Source organism: Lolium perenne, chromosome 7, assembly GCF_019359855.2.
Source record: "Lolium perenne isolate Kyuss_39 chromosome 7, Kyuss_2.0, whole genome shotgun sequence".
Classification (NCBI taxonomy): domain Eukaryota; kingdom Viridiplantae; phylum Streptophyta; class Magnoliopsida; order Poales; family Poaceae; genus Lolium; species Lolium perenne.
This window is the reverse complement of record NC_067250.2, coordinates 13442739-13458700: the sequence shown is the minus strand read 5'-3', so window position 1 is coordinate 13458700 and position 15962 is coordinate 13442739. Positions and strand designations below refer to the sequence as shown.

Genomic DNA, 15962 nt, shown 5'->3' with positions numbered 1-15962 from the left:
GTGATGCTTTTTTTTCTGAAAAAATAAACACACACACACACACTAACTATATTCTTCCTAGAAAAACAAACATACACAGTTACACACACTATATTCGGATGTTGGAATGCTGTAAGCTAGCTAGCCCCCATTTTTCATATTGATACATGAGATACCTATATAGATACAAATACAGGATGAAGCAATACGTACACTATATTTGGCATATTTTAATACTCTATCTCCCTATTTTCTACTCCCTTGTTTCTCGTGTATAGATCATGCATGTACCCTAAACCCTATATTTTTATAAACATGTATTATTAGTACTAGTAAGTAGTACGTGCTTTGTGTGTTGTGCCATATTAGTATAAGAGTACCCCTTTCTCTTAAAAAAAAGGTAGAAGGGTACTCCTACAACTTAAGAGAAACTCTATCGGATCCCTTAAAAGTTATTTCCGGTAAACCATTCACTACTTTTGCAGTATGGCGCCGGTTTGTAGGTGATGGTCTCCTAAACTGGTACCATAAAACGAAATATTCTTCGTCTTGTGATAGGTCGGCTTCTTCATAAAATTTGGCCTAGATGCCGCTGTTTTTGCCCACCTTCGAGACGGCACCGTCCCGGTAGAGAAAACAATGGTACCGCCAACATGGGAGATAGCCTGGATGATGCGGCTGCAATGTGGATCGCTGCATGTGAATTGTGATGATGCACTTCTAGGCGGCGCAAGCGCGATAGGATGCCCCAATTAGGCCCACACGACCTCTGAGCTGATGGGTGACGACACATAAAGCAAGGATATTGGCATTGGCACGGGGGTGGGAAACAAGTGGCTAAAATGTCCCTCACACCAAGCTCGGGTCGACTATGCGGGTCGGAAACATGGCCACATGTTATGCAGATTATTTCGGCCATTTTGAGTTTCCCGACAATAATATTTGTTGGTCGGGCCGTTATGCAGGATTTATTCGGCGTGCTTTTTTTACCCCAAACCACGAAATTGCGGGTATTTTGCGGTTTCGGCTGTTTTGCAGGATTAGCTTGAAATGCTCTAGAGAAACATATATGAATAGGATGTAAGGACATATGGTGCCATGAAAATATTAAAATTTTAGTATATATGAAATAGAAGTATAGTCTATTAAAGTTTAAATATAAAAGTGTCACAATTTTTTGTATGGAAAACTCAATATGAGTATGTAAATGTTTGCACTAAATGTGTGAAAATCTAAGGTCTTATTTTACTTGTACTAACACTTATTGAATTTAATTTCTTACGCTAGGTGAGTCTCAAATTGTAGATAAAAGGTGTCAATCACATTTATTTTTAAACGTTTCTGGATATAACCATGTCTAACGTAGACATTTAGATTATTCATAATGTCCGCCATTGAACATTTATATTTTGAAATTATAGATAGAGAGAAGAGGAACCTGATCGGGTACTTCATGGTGACACGGTCGTTGATCGTAGAACGTCTAGCAGGTCGTACTCCTGGCGCCTCAATAAAAAATAAAAAAAAAAAAAAAAAAAATCGGCCTAGAGAACCCATGCGCTGCAAGTTTGTACTGACTCCGTGCTCCTTCTTGAAGGCGACATCGAGGTTGTATCCCTCCCTCCCCTGCTCTGCTTATCTCGGGCGAAAGCCCAAAACTTCGGTTTGGACGGCGGCGGCGCTCTGGCGTCGTTCCCTCGTTGGAGGCGCTGGTCGGAGATAGCGGATACGGGTGGACGAGCTCGGCGGCGGTTGGTAGGCAATGTCTGTGCCTGCTCCTGGCAGCTTGGTCTAGTGTGTTGTGGTGCGGGCTGCGGGTGGCGGTGATGTTCGTGGGTGGCGGTGCGGCGAGGCGAGTGCTTGAAGTCCTTCTCCCCGGCAGTGACCTCCGATATCCATGCGTGCTCAGGGAGAGCAGTCTACCTCTGACAGGTCCGGCGCCTCTCGATCCGGGGCGAGAAAGCAGGGAGCTTTCTGCGGAGGTAGAAACGGATGGTGCTTGGGTTTGTGCGTGGCCTCTGGAGGTTGACTAGGGCGTGAGCTCTCAATGGCGGTCCTCTTCACCAGCTTCGTGCCTCTTGATCGGATCGCAAGGCTGGACAACGGACACGAAGCTCAAGCTGTGTTTCTTTTTCTTTCTTATATGCTTGTTGTTTTTCGTCTCCTGTTAGCTGTTCTTCAGCACCATGTAACAACTTGCCGGCAACGGCCTTATTAATTTAAGGCAGGGCTACGGCCTTCTCTTTAAAAAAAGTTTGTACTGACTCTTCTGTGGAAAATTCTTTTAGCTTCAAAAAGGCCTCACACGCGCACATTGATTTTTCTCTAGAAAATTCTTCAAGCTCCATGGAGGTCCGCGCGCGTGTGGGAAGGAGCGAATCCAGCACGTGGTGGCCGTCCGATTATTCCCATTGATATTTGATGGATCTCGTGGGATGGTAGTTTTGAATTGAAAATGAACGGCTACAATAGTTCCATAGCTAGCGGGAAGCTGGGAGGAGTGTGGTAAGTTTAAATTCAAAACTACCATATTATAGTAGTAGGAGATAGATGTTATACTTTCTAATGGTATATTTTTTATGTTATATAATTATTATATTTATTAAATTAATGATCTAGTGATACGTGGGGCGGAGGGAATACAGCATATTTGTATACCGGGTCAAAAGAGGGTATTGGCTCACTCAGATGTTAAAATTTGTGATGTTTGCCCCAAGAAGAAATGTACATACAAGAGTTGATGTATGGGGTAAGATGAACGAAACCATGTCAAAGAGTTAGAGGTAGTGAAGTTACTGCTGGGAGCTACTCCGACTTCACCTTTTCACTACCACCTATGAAGCCCTCACCCCAAATAAGCGTCGAATGTTGACTCATGCCAATGATAGACAACGACTTTGACTAGGAGCAACATATGAGAAATATATATGTAGGAATTGCGCTGGCTGAGCCTTTCCCAAAATTCCACTGGTTGGTCATTATCGTTACCGTCTGGACACGTTTTACCGCAGCTCCGAGTCCGCAACAACACAAGAAAAGCACACACCATTAGACACGTTAGGAAGACCGACTACCAAAACCCGAGCCGTGATGCAAACTATGCAACGCTCCCGGACAGCTGCCCCCGGCAACAAATCTCTCTATGTTAGAGTGCTTGTGGATCCATAGCAATAGTAGTAGTCGGCTCTAAGCCGGTTTCCCATTAATTAACCTGTCGATTCTCTCCCACTCACTACAGGGATCTGTAGAGGTACTGATGGTCACAGGCCCTCGGCGTAGCCTTAAAAGGCCGTCGGCGTAGTCTACGCCGAGGGCTACCATCGGCGTAGCTCCTCGGGCAATATCCGTCTCGGCAGAGCCACGTGTGCCGTCAGCGTAGACATGGCCCTCGGTGTACCTATGATACGCCGACGGTGGCCGTCGGCGCAGGCCACGCCGTCCCATCCGTTAACTTCAAGATTTAAATTTTTTTGACTTTTTTACAAAAAAATTTAATCTCTCCCATGAATTATTTTAATTCTAACACTACACTTAATCTTAGGCCAAATTACCCCTCATAGTCAAACTTCTCACCTAGGTCACCCATCATCACACTACTCCACCCCTAGCACGTTTAACATCTTGGTTCCTTCGGGTTGAGCTTCCACCTTCTTCACGAAATATTACTAGTAATACTACCATATCAATCCTATTTTTCTAAAAAAATTGATATATTATTTGTATTTTTCCGAATTATAATAATTTAGTTATGAGTTTTTGAAGATTAATGTGGTAAAATGGAAAATAGCTACGCCGACGGTGACCCTCCGCGTAGACGTGACGCCGTCACAGGGCCGTTAGGGCACGGTCGAGCAGGGCCAGCTACTCGTGGCTACGCCGATGGCCAGGTGTACCCCGATAGTGGCGTAGCAACTAGTACGCCGTGGGGTAAACCGAGGGGCTAGGCTGGCCGGCTTGTACACCGACGGACAAATAGCAAGGCCGTCGGCACCTCGTGCCATTCCTGTAGTGACTATTTTAAATAAAATGAGGCAATATTGTTAGTTGTGTTCAATAAAAAAAATAGTAGTAGCAGCAATTTTCAGAGGTTAAGGTAATGAAACCAGAATACACACTCGAATTAAAAGAAACAACGAACAGTACAAAGCACCTTAAGAAAAATAAAAATAACAACGAGATCCTTGAGAAGCCCTTCATCTTCAACCTTCAGACCGTGTCGACGGCACGCCACCGTTGCCGCTCCTTCCTGAGTCGGCCTGACGTTGTTGGTTGCGGACGGGAAGTCGCTGAACAGGTCAAAAAGGCGGCATCCGTTCCAGAGACGAAGAAGAAGGAAGAACTGCCGATGAAGCTCCTTAAGGATCCCCACAACCAGAGAAAATCTTCGAAGACCACACCACTCCCATCCTCTCTTTTCTGTGGCGGTTTTGGGTCGATGGCCCGTTGGTGTTAAAACGTGTGTTCTGTGTGGCATGAAAGAAAAAGGAAAAGAGTTGGCGTGCATGGGGGTGAGATGAGCGAAGCCATGACAAGGCACGGTCGAGCAGGGCCAGCTACTCGTGGCTACGCCGATGGCCAGGTGTACCCCGATAGTGGCGTAGCAACTAGTACGCCGTGGGGTAAACCGAGGGGCTAGGCTGGCCGGCTTGTACACCGACGGACAAATAGCAAGGCCGTCGGCACCTCGTGCCATTCCTGTAGTGACTATTTTAAATAAAATGAGGCAATATTGTTAGTTGTGTTCAATAAAAAAAATAGTAGTAGCAGCAATTTTCAGAGGTTAAGGTAATGAAACCAGAATACACACTCGAATTAAAAGAAACAACGAACAGTACAAAGCACCTTAAGAAAAATAAAAATAACAACGAGATCCTTGAGAAGCCCTTCATCTTCAACCTTCAGACCGTGTCGACGGCACGCCACCGTTGCCGCTCCTTCCTGAGTCGGCCTGACGTTGTTGGTTGCGGACGGGAAGTCGCTGAACAGGTCAAAAAGGCGGCATCCGTTCCAGAGACGAAGAAGAAGGAAGAACTGCCGATGAAGCTCCTTAAGGATCCCCACAACCAGAGAAAATCTTCGAAGACCACACCACTCCCATCCTCTCTTTTCTGTGGCGGTTTTGGGTCGATGGCCCGTTGGTGTTAAAACGTGTGTTCTGTGTGGCATGAAAGAAAAAGGAAAAGAGTTGGCGTGCATGGGGGTGAGATGAGCGAAGCCATGACAAGGCTTTAGAGGTACTCAGGTTTACGGCTGGGAGCTAACCCGCAGCGCAGCGCCCTCCGGCCGACGGCACCCGTCGGCGAACCGACGGGCCCGCAACATAACTCTTAGCTGTTGCCGTCACTGTGAACACACAGTTCATCTGATCTGGATCTGACTTATCCGACATGATATATATACGAGAGAGCAAGCTCGCTCGTAGTAGAAGCCACTGGAATCCAAGAGTCAGCTAATTCCAGGGCAGATCCCACTTGCCACGGCCTCCCAGCTCAACACCACCTCAAACGTGCCAACTCTCCGCCCTCCGTAGCTGGAGTCACAGGCGTGCACCACCACGCCCGGCTGGTGAACGTTACGGGTCGCACGCTTATGTACCGGTGCGCAGAGTGCTAGACTAGCGGTATGGTACTATTTATTTTTGTTGACACGGAAGCGATGTGGTATTTTTTGGCTTTAGGAACCACTCGGGCTAACGCTGGCACGCGGCCCGCTAATATAAAGGCCAGGCATTCACCAAAAGAGTAGCCCATTATTAGATCATCTTGAATTCTTGATCACGTAGGTGCAAATATACTCCATCTTACACACAAAAAAAAGTGCAACTATACATCACGTGGGGCTCGTGATGTAAAACGAGCGAATGGCAGCCACTTGTCTTTTCCTGCCCCCACCACCCACCCGCGACCAAATCAGGCCCGCCGCCACCGGGATTTGTTCCATCTTCACTTCCCCGTCGCACCTCGCCGAAATCGCCCGAGATAGCCGGAAACGAGCGTGATCAATGGGTCATCCGGTGCGGCCGTCTTCCCAACAAGACCGCGTCGCCCGCTTCATTGAGTAATATCACATGATTCGGGATGAAGATACCGGTGAAGATTTTCAGAAGGATCTCACGGAGGAGTGGTGGGCATGGTGGGGGCGACAGAAGAGTGGTGGTCGTCGTTGAATTGTGTGATGAACTATATGTGTTTGTGTCGAACTATGCCTATTTGTGAGCTGATTTTGTGTAATTTGATGATGAATTATTCGTGTAATAATGATGAACTATTTGTGTTGTGTACTATTTAGCATTATCTAGATTTTATTTGTGTTCTAAATCATTTATATATGAGTTTCAACTATGTGTTTGCAAATCTGAAATATGCACCACGTAAATATGCACCATCTGCTAGAGCACTTGGTGGTGTATTTTACACTGATGTAAAACCTAAAAAGGATCAAAAGTAAAATACTGTCGGTGGTGGTGGTGTATATTATACAGCATCTGATCAAGATGCACTTAGCTAGTTTATAGTTGTGGTGTTTGGAGTGGTAATTTGTTCCCTATACACCGATTAGGTCGGTGATTACCGGGTGCCGCACACCCCGCATGGTGCGATTGGCCTAGTTCATAGAATCTTGATTCGGCTTTTCACCAGTTTTGTTGTTTTTCTCTCCGGTTTTGGGTTTTGTTTCTAGGTTCATTTGATTTTCATCTGTTTTTTATTTTTATAAAATGATTTTTTTGAAAATTGTTTGATTTTAAAAAAGATCATTACAAAATTCAATATTGAAAATAATCAAATTTTGAAAAATGTTCAGATATTAAAAAGTTTCAAATTTTATATTTTAAAAATATTTACAAGGATTGTATGTGGCCTACACGAAAATGTCAAAATAACACTATAATGATTGGTTTTGTAAATAGGAAATCCCATTTTTACATTTATGTGTAGGTCACACGTAGTCGTTTTTTATGCCAAATTCTGCACAAGTAAGTGTCAACAAAATATATACATGCGTGTTTTTTTTCAAAATTTTCTGCACGTGCACCCAAATTCACGTCGTCCGCCTCCATATCCTATTCTGCTTTGTTAAGAACCATGGTTCGTAGTATGTTAGCGTGCTAGGTGTTTTGATGTGGTTGGCAACCTCACCACTGAAAAGGAAGTTTGCCATAGCGGCCGGTGTGCAGACAACCACAAACGACACAGTTGTATTAATCTCGCTCGAAATTGCAATGCATGTAACCACACAGCCGCACACAGCTTTTTTCAAAGGAGAAAACGTTGATGTGCAGGCGACCAAACAACTGTCGCTACATGCCTCACAGGCTATTTTCGTGAGGCTCTCGGAGCATCTTCAGCTGTTGGCGCTCCCACGATTGAATTCGGTGTTAATAGCGTCGGATTGAATGAAACTTTTGATCGGGAAGCGTCGAAGTTTTAGCTGTCTTCCCGTTAGACACCCGTGTTCGACGTTTTTCAGGAAAAACGTTCCCGAAAACGTCCATGGCTACCAAATTTCCAGCATAATTCGTCGAATTTGACCAGTTTTGCCAATATTTGACTTATTTTTACAAATAAATGTTACAATTCAATAAAACAAGATAAGTTTTCAAACAAATCAAATGGAAACTAGTTGGTGTTGCCTCGAAGCATCCATATGTGCTTCACCAGCCTGCAGCTGTTGATGTATTGTGGAGTCTCGAATCTCCTGACGCATAGCGATGAACGCAGTCCACGATGCCAGCACCTGGTGGTTAGGCTGTGCAAGAGACCCTCTCTTTCATATAGTGCAGCTTGTTCACTCAAAGGAATAATATACTTTCGCTCATTCTCGATAATCATGTTGTGTAAGAACACACAACAGTTCATCACCTCCCACATCTGATCTTTGGACCAAGTCAAAGCAGGGAACCGGACTACAGCAAATCTCTGCTGGAGGACACCAAATGCACGCTCGATGTTCTTTCGGCAACCTTCTTGTTCCTTGACAAACCCCACCTCCTTCTGGAGGGCTGGACTTGAGATAGTCTTCACAAATATTGCCCACTTTGGGTAGATACCGTCTGCAAGATAGTACCCCTTGTTGTAGTGCCGGTCATTGATCAGAAAGCTAATCGGGGAAGCATGACCCTCAACAAGCTTGGAGAAGATCGGCGAGCACTGCAAGACGTTGATGTCATTGTTGGATCCCGCCATACCAAAGAAGAAGTGCCAAATCTAGAGATCATGGGTAGCCATTGCCTCAAGTATCACAGTGCAACCTTTTTTGTGACCCAGGCAAACGGACAGTTCTTCTATTTCCAATGCATGTAGTCAATGCTTCCAAGCATCCCTGGAAATTCTCGAGCTTCATTTACAGCGAGGATCTTAGCAGTGTCTTCGACACTGGGTGATCTCAAGTAGATGTCCCCGAACACTGCTATCACCGCCTTGCATAACCGGTAGAAACAATCAAGGACGGTGGACTCCGCCATCCGAAGATAGTCATCAGCAGAATCACTAAGAGCTCCATATGCTAGCATCTGCATAGCCACCGTGCACTTTTGGAGGGCGGAAAACCCTGCCATGCCGGTGCAATCCAATTTGCATCTGAAATAAGAGTCATACTCTCGAAGGGCATACACAATTCTTAAGAAGAGCTTTCGGCTTATCCTGAAACAACGCCTAAAAACAGCCTCACCGTGCAATGGGTCGTCGGTGAAGTAGTCAGCGTAGAGCATGCAGTAGCCCTCCATTCGCTGCCTCTGCTTGCACTTGCGGCGACCTGGTGCCGACCCACCACGGCGACCAATGGCCGACTCGGCGTACAAGTCGGACATGCAAGCTAGGATCAACATGTGCTCCTCGTCTTGGGCGACGGCTGCCATTCTTTTTTTCAAAAAGCTCGGCGAACATCTGCTCATCCTCCTCGTCGGAGTCCATGTCCGGCCAGGCAATTGGACGAACACCTGTCGGGCGTGTCGACGAGGAGCGACGCGAGGGAGCTGCCCGACGGCGGATATAGGAAGAGGTCACAAGGGACGGCGAAACAGGCAACCGGCCGGCGGATTGGCGAGGGATGGTGTCGGCGGCGACAAAGCAACAAGAGGGGAGGGGGATTTACGTCGATAAAGTGGTGGGGTTCGTGTGTTCTCTCGGCGACATAGCGGGCCCGTCCCCACTTTTCTCTCGTCCCGAGTCCCCGAGCGCACCCCGGGAGGCCAGGGATGGCCTAGGCTTTCCGGATGGATTAAAGGCCAAATCTGGGGGAAACGAAGAACCGAGGACGCGGCTAGGCCGAATAACGCAGTCCGGATGTAAAAAAGGGCTACCAGGGGGCCTCATCGGGGAGACGGGCCCCGACAGCTGGAGGGGGCGTAAAATCATCCTAGGCAACCAATCGCCACAAAGGTCATTGTAAATGTTTATATTTACGCAGATGTATCATATTTATGTATGTCTGTATTTCCACTAGTCTATGTACTTTCTCCCTCTATCTTAAGATAGAATTAGACAAGTACAGAACAGCACATGTTAAAAAGAAGTAAAATCAGCCACTATCTTTATAAATGTGCAACTATCCAACTCCAAATATCGCAAAATCAAATTGAAAATTGTCAGTGAAGTTAGAAATAGACAGGCTCTTACTTTCCATATACAATAAAGAGCGCATTTTTTAGCTGACCAAAATAACAAGGATAGACTCAAGTCTCAACTGGCCTCTGGAAAGAATGGCAAATATGTAAATCCCTCCTAACAATTCCAAATTTCTTTTGCAAAATAAGTATTTCAATAGAGATCAGCTGAAGAGTAACACTGTTTTTCTTATTAAATGCTAGTAATAAAAAGTCTAGGCACATCATACACCAATAACTCACACAAGCAAGCATCGTATCCTCACCAGGTTCACAGGACACTGACCAGCAAGCAATGTATCCCTCCAGGTTCAAAGAAACTGAAAATTGTTTAGTCACTATCCGAGAGATGGCCAAAACAGCTTTTCATTACATTTAGATCGTTGTTTAAGCACCCAAAGATTATCAGAGTAGAATGTTTATACTATACTTTTGTCTGCTGAAGCATGAAGGTAGATATAGTTACTAGTTTCTGCCCAGCAGCTTCTCAAACTTAGCAAACAAACAAAATGCAATACAAAATGTCAATGCTTGTCCTGAAGCCCAAAATGTTCAAATCGTGTTGGATCTTTCTTGTCCTTCCTGGATGCACACTAACTGGGAGTTAGTTATATATTATGCCAGTCATATTCAAGGATAGTGACCTCATACTCAGGACAAAATGCTTAGTGCCCGAAAAACAAAATAGGCAAGAAGAAAGCATGCAAATGAAAGTTCCATGACAAGACTCCCATTTCATTTAACTGTAGGACTGTAGTTCAGCTCATACTCTTCAGGTATGAGAAGTATGGGCCAACATATTCACCCTTTTAATTATGTATGTTGACTACATTCTAGAGCTGTGCCAATTTAAATATCCCCATTGCAATGTGGTATTGAGAAATGCTACTAAGATGGATGCCAAAGATAACAGCTCCAAAATTTTAATTAAGACTCGACCAATCAACAATACAGAAAGACAAGGCTGGTTTCATAATCAGACTGACGATTTCCCTTCAAAAATGGCACTGACTGGTTCATTCAAATTTGATAAAATCACACCCGTAGTAACATAATTAAAGATATTGTATAACCAAATTGCAAACCTCCTTATTTCTACCTTGAGATAAACGATAATAACCTGAGCCAACCTTTACTGCAATTACCACACTGTATCAGCTTCAAGGGCGAAAACCCAAATCAACCTCCATCGATCAAAGTATTGCTACAAATTCTATGGCTGCTGCTTGGCGTCGCGGTACCCAGCATCCACAAGGACCTTCTCCTTCCTGGCAAGCTCAATGTCATTATCAACCATCATCTCAACTAGCTGCTGGAACCCAACCTTGGGCTTCCACCCAAGCTCTCTCCTCGACTTGGATGAATCCCCCTGGAGGCTGTCCACCTCTGCAGGGCGAAAGTACTTCTTGTCAATGACCACATGATCTTTCCAGTCCAGCCCGGCGTACCCAAAGGCAGCCTGCAAGAACTCCTCCACAGTATGGGACTCTTCTGTGGCGACAACGTAGTCACCAGGCTTGTCCTGCTGCAGCATCAGCCACATTGCCTCAACGTAATCCCCAGCGAAGCCCCAATCCCTGGCGGCGGAGAGGTTGCCGAGGAAGACCTTGGTCTGGAGGCCGACCTTGATGCGGCCGACAGCACGGGTGATCTTGCGGGTGACGAAGTTCTCGCCGCGGCGGGGGGACTCGTGGTTGAAGAGCACGCCGTTGCAGGCGAAGAGGCCGTAGGCCTCGCGGTAGTTGACGGTGTACCAGTGCGCGGCGACCTTGGCGGCGGCGTAGGGCGAGCGGGGGTGGAAGGGCGTGGTCTCGCTCTGCGGCGGCGGGGTGGAGCCGAACATTTCAGAGGAGCCGGCCTGGTAGTAGCGCATGGGCTTGGAGGAGAGGCGGACGGCCTCGAGGAGGCGGAGGGCGCCGGTGGCGGTGACGTCGGCGGTGTAGTCCGGGATCTCGTAGGAGACGGCGACGTGGGACTGCGCGGCGAGGTTGTAGACCTCGTCGGGCAGGACGTGGTCGAGCGCGCGGCGGAGGGAGGAGGCGTCCGAGAGGTCGGCGTAGTGGAGGCGCATCGGCGGCCGGTCCGCCGAAGGGGCGGCGTGAGGGTCGTGGTAGATGTGGTCGAGCCGCTGCGTGTTGAAGTTGGAGGAGCGGCGGATCAGGCCGTGCACCTCGTACCCCTTGGAGAGGAGCAGCTCCGTCAGGTAGCTCCCGTCCTGCCCCGTGATGCCCGTCACCAGCGCCACCTTCCGCGGAGGCGCCAGCGAACGGGGCACCGAGGGGCTCTCCTCGCCGGCGGCGCCGCCGTTGGAGTGCGGCGTTGAGGAGTCGGCCATTTTCTTGGTTAGATCTGGGAGGGTGGAGGGAAGGGGGATATGAGGTGAAGAAGAATTGAGCGGGCCCACGAGTATTTGTAGGGCCGGAAGACTTCTGGTCTGGGTCCGCTTCTGAAAAAATTGAACAGCCACAGAAATGGGAGAGGGAGGGAGGGCTGGAGGGGAATTGGGGTTAAACCCTAATTTGACTTTTAGATATAAGAGCATCTTTACTCGAAACTCCCATACAAGATCCGGCATTTGCTTGTATAGGGGCACATCGACGATTTTTTGATTATAGGGGGAGTATGCCCACTCATAGCCCTCATTTTCGCTTTTTGGGTGGTTCCGTAGAACATGTGGCATGTTTTCGTTGATCGCGGTGTTAGTTGGCACCCTCGGTTGCCTCCCTATAGGCTGGGTTGGCCTGAGGGAGCCATATAAAGAAAATTTTGCATCAGTGTAAAAGTTGTTTATATGGGACGAGGTTAGGAGCGTTTTCTCTCCCCGGCGTTCCCATTTTAGCTTTTTTTGCTGTTTGGGGAGGACGGGTGGAGATGCTCTAAGAGCATCTTCAACGGTGGGAGACAACTTCACTCCGCAAAACACTTTTTTTTGCAAAAGAGAGAGAAGCTGTTGACATTCCATAAAACTGTAAATGTAGCAAAAGGAGAAAACTGTAGCCCCAAAAAATTTATGTTGTCCAATTAACTACGAAATTTTGAACTTAATATTTTACCTTTGAAACAAACCATACATAATTAAAATAATTTTTGCAATTTAGTACATAAATAAGTTCCTCACAATACAAACAATGAACAAATAAGTTCGAATACAAGTTATAAGTTCAAATAAATAACCTAGTTCATCATAATACAACCATCAAACAAATAAGTTCAACAAACAAATCAATTGTTGCCACATATCTTCCAAAGCTCCTCAATCAAGTCATCCTAGAGTTGGGTATGCACCTCATAGTTATCGATCCACCTCGAGAAACTATTGGATTGTAGCTTCACCACTTCTTTTTGGCCGAATTCTTCTCCCCATACACTCATAAAGATATGACAAATGTTGGCCACACTCATCTTTTATAATCATGTTATGCATGATTATAGAGGCTAACATGATCATTCACAAAGTTTTCTCATCCTAGAACTTGGCCGATCCTTGCACAATGGTGAACCGAGATTGTAAAACCCTAAAGGCTCTCTCCACATCTTTCCTACATGCAAGTTGCATTTTAGTGAAGTGAACGTCCTTCTAACCTTGGGGGCTTGACATTGGCTTCACAAATGTCACCCACCGAGGGTAAATTCCATCAACAAGATAATAGCTCCATGTGTACTTGTGGTCATTAATCATTCAGAGGCGGATGCAGGGGGGGGCGAGCGGTGGCCAGGCCCCCCCTATGCTTCGGCCCCCCCCCAACGTCATGTAGCAGGGGCCACTAGGTATATACATGCATTAGGCTTAATATTTCGGCCATTAGCCGGCCTAATACTAATTTCTTAATCTAGCTCAGCCCAAACCAATTAGTCAATGGTTAAAGCCCACAATGGCACGTACGTACTAGCCTAGGGCCTAGGCAAAATAGAAGCGATCGCTTGATGCACGGTTGTACGTATTTCCGATCGATTCAGTTTCCCAGCTCGATCCAATCTACTCGTTTAGCCGCCGACGACGGACGACTTCCTCTTCGACGAGAACTCACCCTTCTGCCGTCCCCCGCGCCGCGTTGCCAGTTGCCACACCAACTCACCAAGGTATTGACGGTCTGTAGACTGTAGCTTGAACACCAACTCACCAAGTTGCAGTGCATGGATTGTGATGCGTATTGCAGTATTACTAGTCTACTGTGAAGTCAAGGCTAGTATTAACGTACTGCAAATCAGATAGGATCTTAACGTATTGCAGTATTAAGCCGCGTTCTAGTTTGATCACTAAATAAATCCAATCACTGCTATGTGCTACTGCTAGTATGTTTGCCAATTTTAATAGTTTACTAATTATTTTTACCAGTGGATCTGCCTGTCATGAAGAGGAAGACACCGCCAATTAGTAGTTTTTTCAAACCTGTTGGTTCGACTTGCAACTCTACAGCTGAAGATGCTAATCCACCCAAGGAGACGGAGATTACAGCAGTTGATGCGCAAACGCCGGATAAAAATATCGAGTCATCTGTCGTAGTCTCAGAACAAGCTAGAGTTGGAAGCACAGCATATGAGCGAGACCCGGGAAAGCGTCAACAGGTTTGGGATCTGCCTATTGATAAGCAAGTGGAAGCACGTCAGTTCTATGTTTCTGAGGGGCCATACCAGCCATATATGAGAGAGTATCCATATAACACTGATGAACCAAAACATCGTCGCCGGTTCCAATTTAGTTGGTTCAAGCAATTCCCTTGGCTAGAGTATTCACCTTATTCAAAGCGTGCATACTGCTTGCCTTGTTTTCTCTTTTCAAGAAAGCCAGTTGGGAAGAGTGGCTCAGATACTTTCACGGTTGTGGGCTTCGATAGGTGGAAGAAGGTAAATAGTGGAAAAGATTGTGCTTTCTTAACTCACATGGGTAAAGATGCTAGTTCAGCCCATAACTACTCAACTCGGTGTTTTGAGAATTTTAAAGATGGCACCACTCATATCGACAAGGTGATTGAGAAATCATCCGCAAAAACAATTGCAGATGCAAGACTAAGACTCAAAGTTACAATTGATTCCATCAGGTAAGCAATAAATTTATTTCATCTTCTATTACAATATTTACAGTATATGTTGTCGCATTTAACAAACTTTTTTGTGACATGATGCAGGTGGTTAACATTTCAGGCTTGTGCTTTTAGAGGCCATGATGAATCTTCAGGATCCATAAACCAGGGAAATTTCCTCGAACTAGTAAAGCTTCTGGCTTCTTACAATAAGGAGGTGAATGGTGTTGTCTTGGATAATGCTCCTGGAAATGCAAAATACATTGCTCATTCGGTTCAGCAGGAGATTCTTGATTTACTTTCTCGGAAGGTACAAAAATCAATTAGAGAAGAAATTGGTAATAGCAAATTTTGTATAATGGTTGATGAAGCCCGTGATGAATCTAAGAAGGAGCAAATGGCATTGGTACTGCGCTTTGTCAATAATGAAGGGATTATAATGGAGCGTTTCCTTGATGTCGTTCATGTGAGTGACACTGCTGCATTGACTCTCAAGCAGTCAATTTACGCTGTTCTAGCGGATAATAATTTAAGTGTGCAAGATATTAGAGGCCAAGGCTATGACGGGGCAAGTAATATGCGAGGGGAGTGGAATGGTCTGAAGGCTTTGATTTTGAAGGATTGCCCTTATGCATATTACGTTCACTGTATGGCTCATCAACTACAATTGGCTCTTGTTGCAGCATCAAGAGAGGTACATGAAGTGCATAATTTTTTTCAGCATGCAATTTTCATTATAAATGTTGTTAGTGCATCATCTAAACGAAATGATGAGTTGCTAGCAAATCAAGCAGCTGAAATTGCACGTGAAATTGAATTGGGGGATTTGGATACTGGAAAAGGGGCAAATCAGATAGGATCTTTACAGAGGCCAGGAGACACTAGATGGAGTTCCCACTTTAAGTCAATTCAGAGCTTGAAGAGGATGTTTGGTGCTACAATTTCTGTCTTGCGAAGTATAGCAACCGACCGTTCGGTCTCAAGATATTCCCGAGGAGATGCTGGAGGCGCGTTAAAGATAATCATCTCTTTTGATTTTGTATTTATTATGCACCTCATGGAGAAAATTATGAAAATCACCGATGTCTTGTGTCAGACACTCCAGAGGAAGTCATTGGATATTTTAAATGCATTAGAATCAGTTTCAAACACAAAAATACTATTGGGTAATCTGAGAGAAGATGGTTGGGAACCTCTTTTAGTGGAGGTTAACGCTTTTTGTGTGAAACATGAAATTGAGATCCCTGATATGACTCTCAAGTAAGTTCCTTCTTTCTATATTCTCTACAGTACAGTAATGCCTGATCAAAACTATTCTCTAACATGCATTATATTTTTAATATTTGTAGGTATGTTGATGT

General features: G+C 45.6%; 1 protein-coding gene across 1 annotated transcript; it reads right to left on the bottom strand.

The window, feature by feature from the left end:
- Positions 1 to 10574: 10574 nt before the first annotated feature.
- LOC127311389 (GDP-mannose 4,6 dehydratase 1) lies at positions 10575 to 11971 on the bottom strand. Its single transcript, XM_051341813.2, has one exon. It carries the CDS (start codon positions 11913 to 11915, stop codon positions 10794 to 10796), a length of 1122 nt encoding a protein of 373 aa, XP_051197773.1. The 5' UTR covers positions 11916 to 11971; the 3' UTR covers positions 10575 to 10793.
- Positions 11972 to 15962: the final 3991 nt, after the last annotated feature.

Bases quoted from the DNA above. Each gene is read 5' to 3' on its own strand.
- LOC127311389 (XM_051341813.2), bottom strand. From the start codon at position 11,915: ATGGCCGACTCCTCAACGCCGCACTCCAACGGCGGCGCCGCCGGCGAG.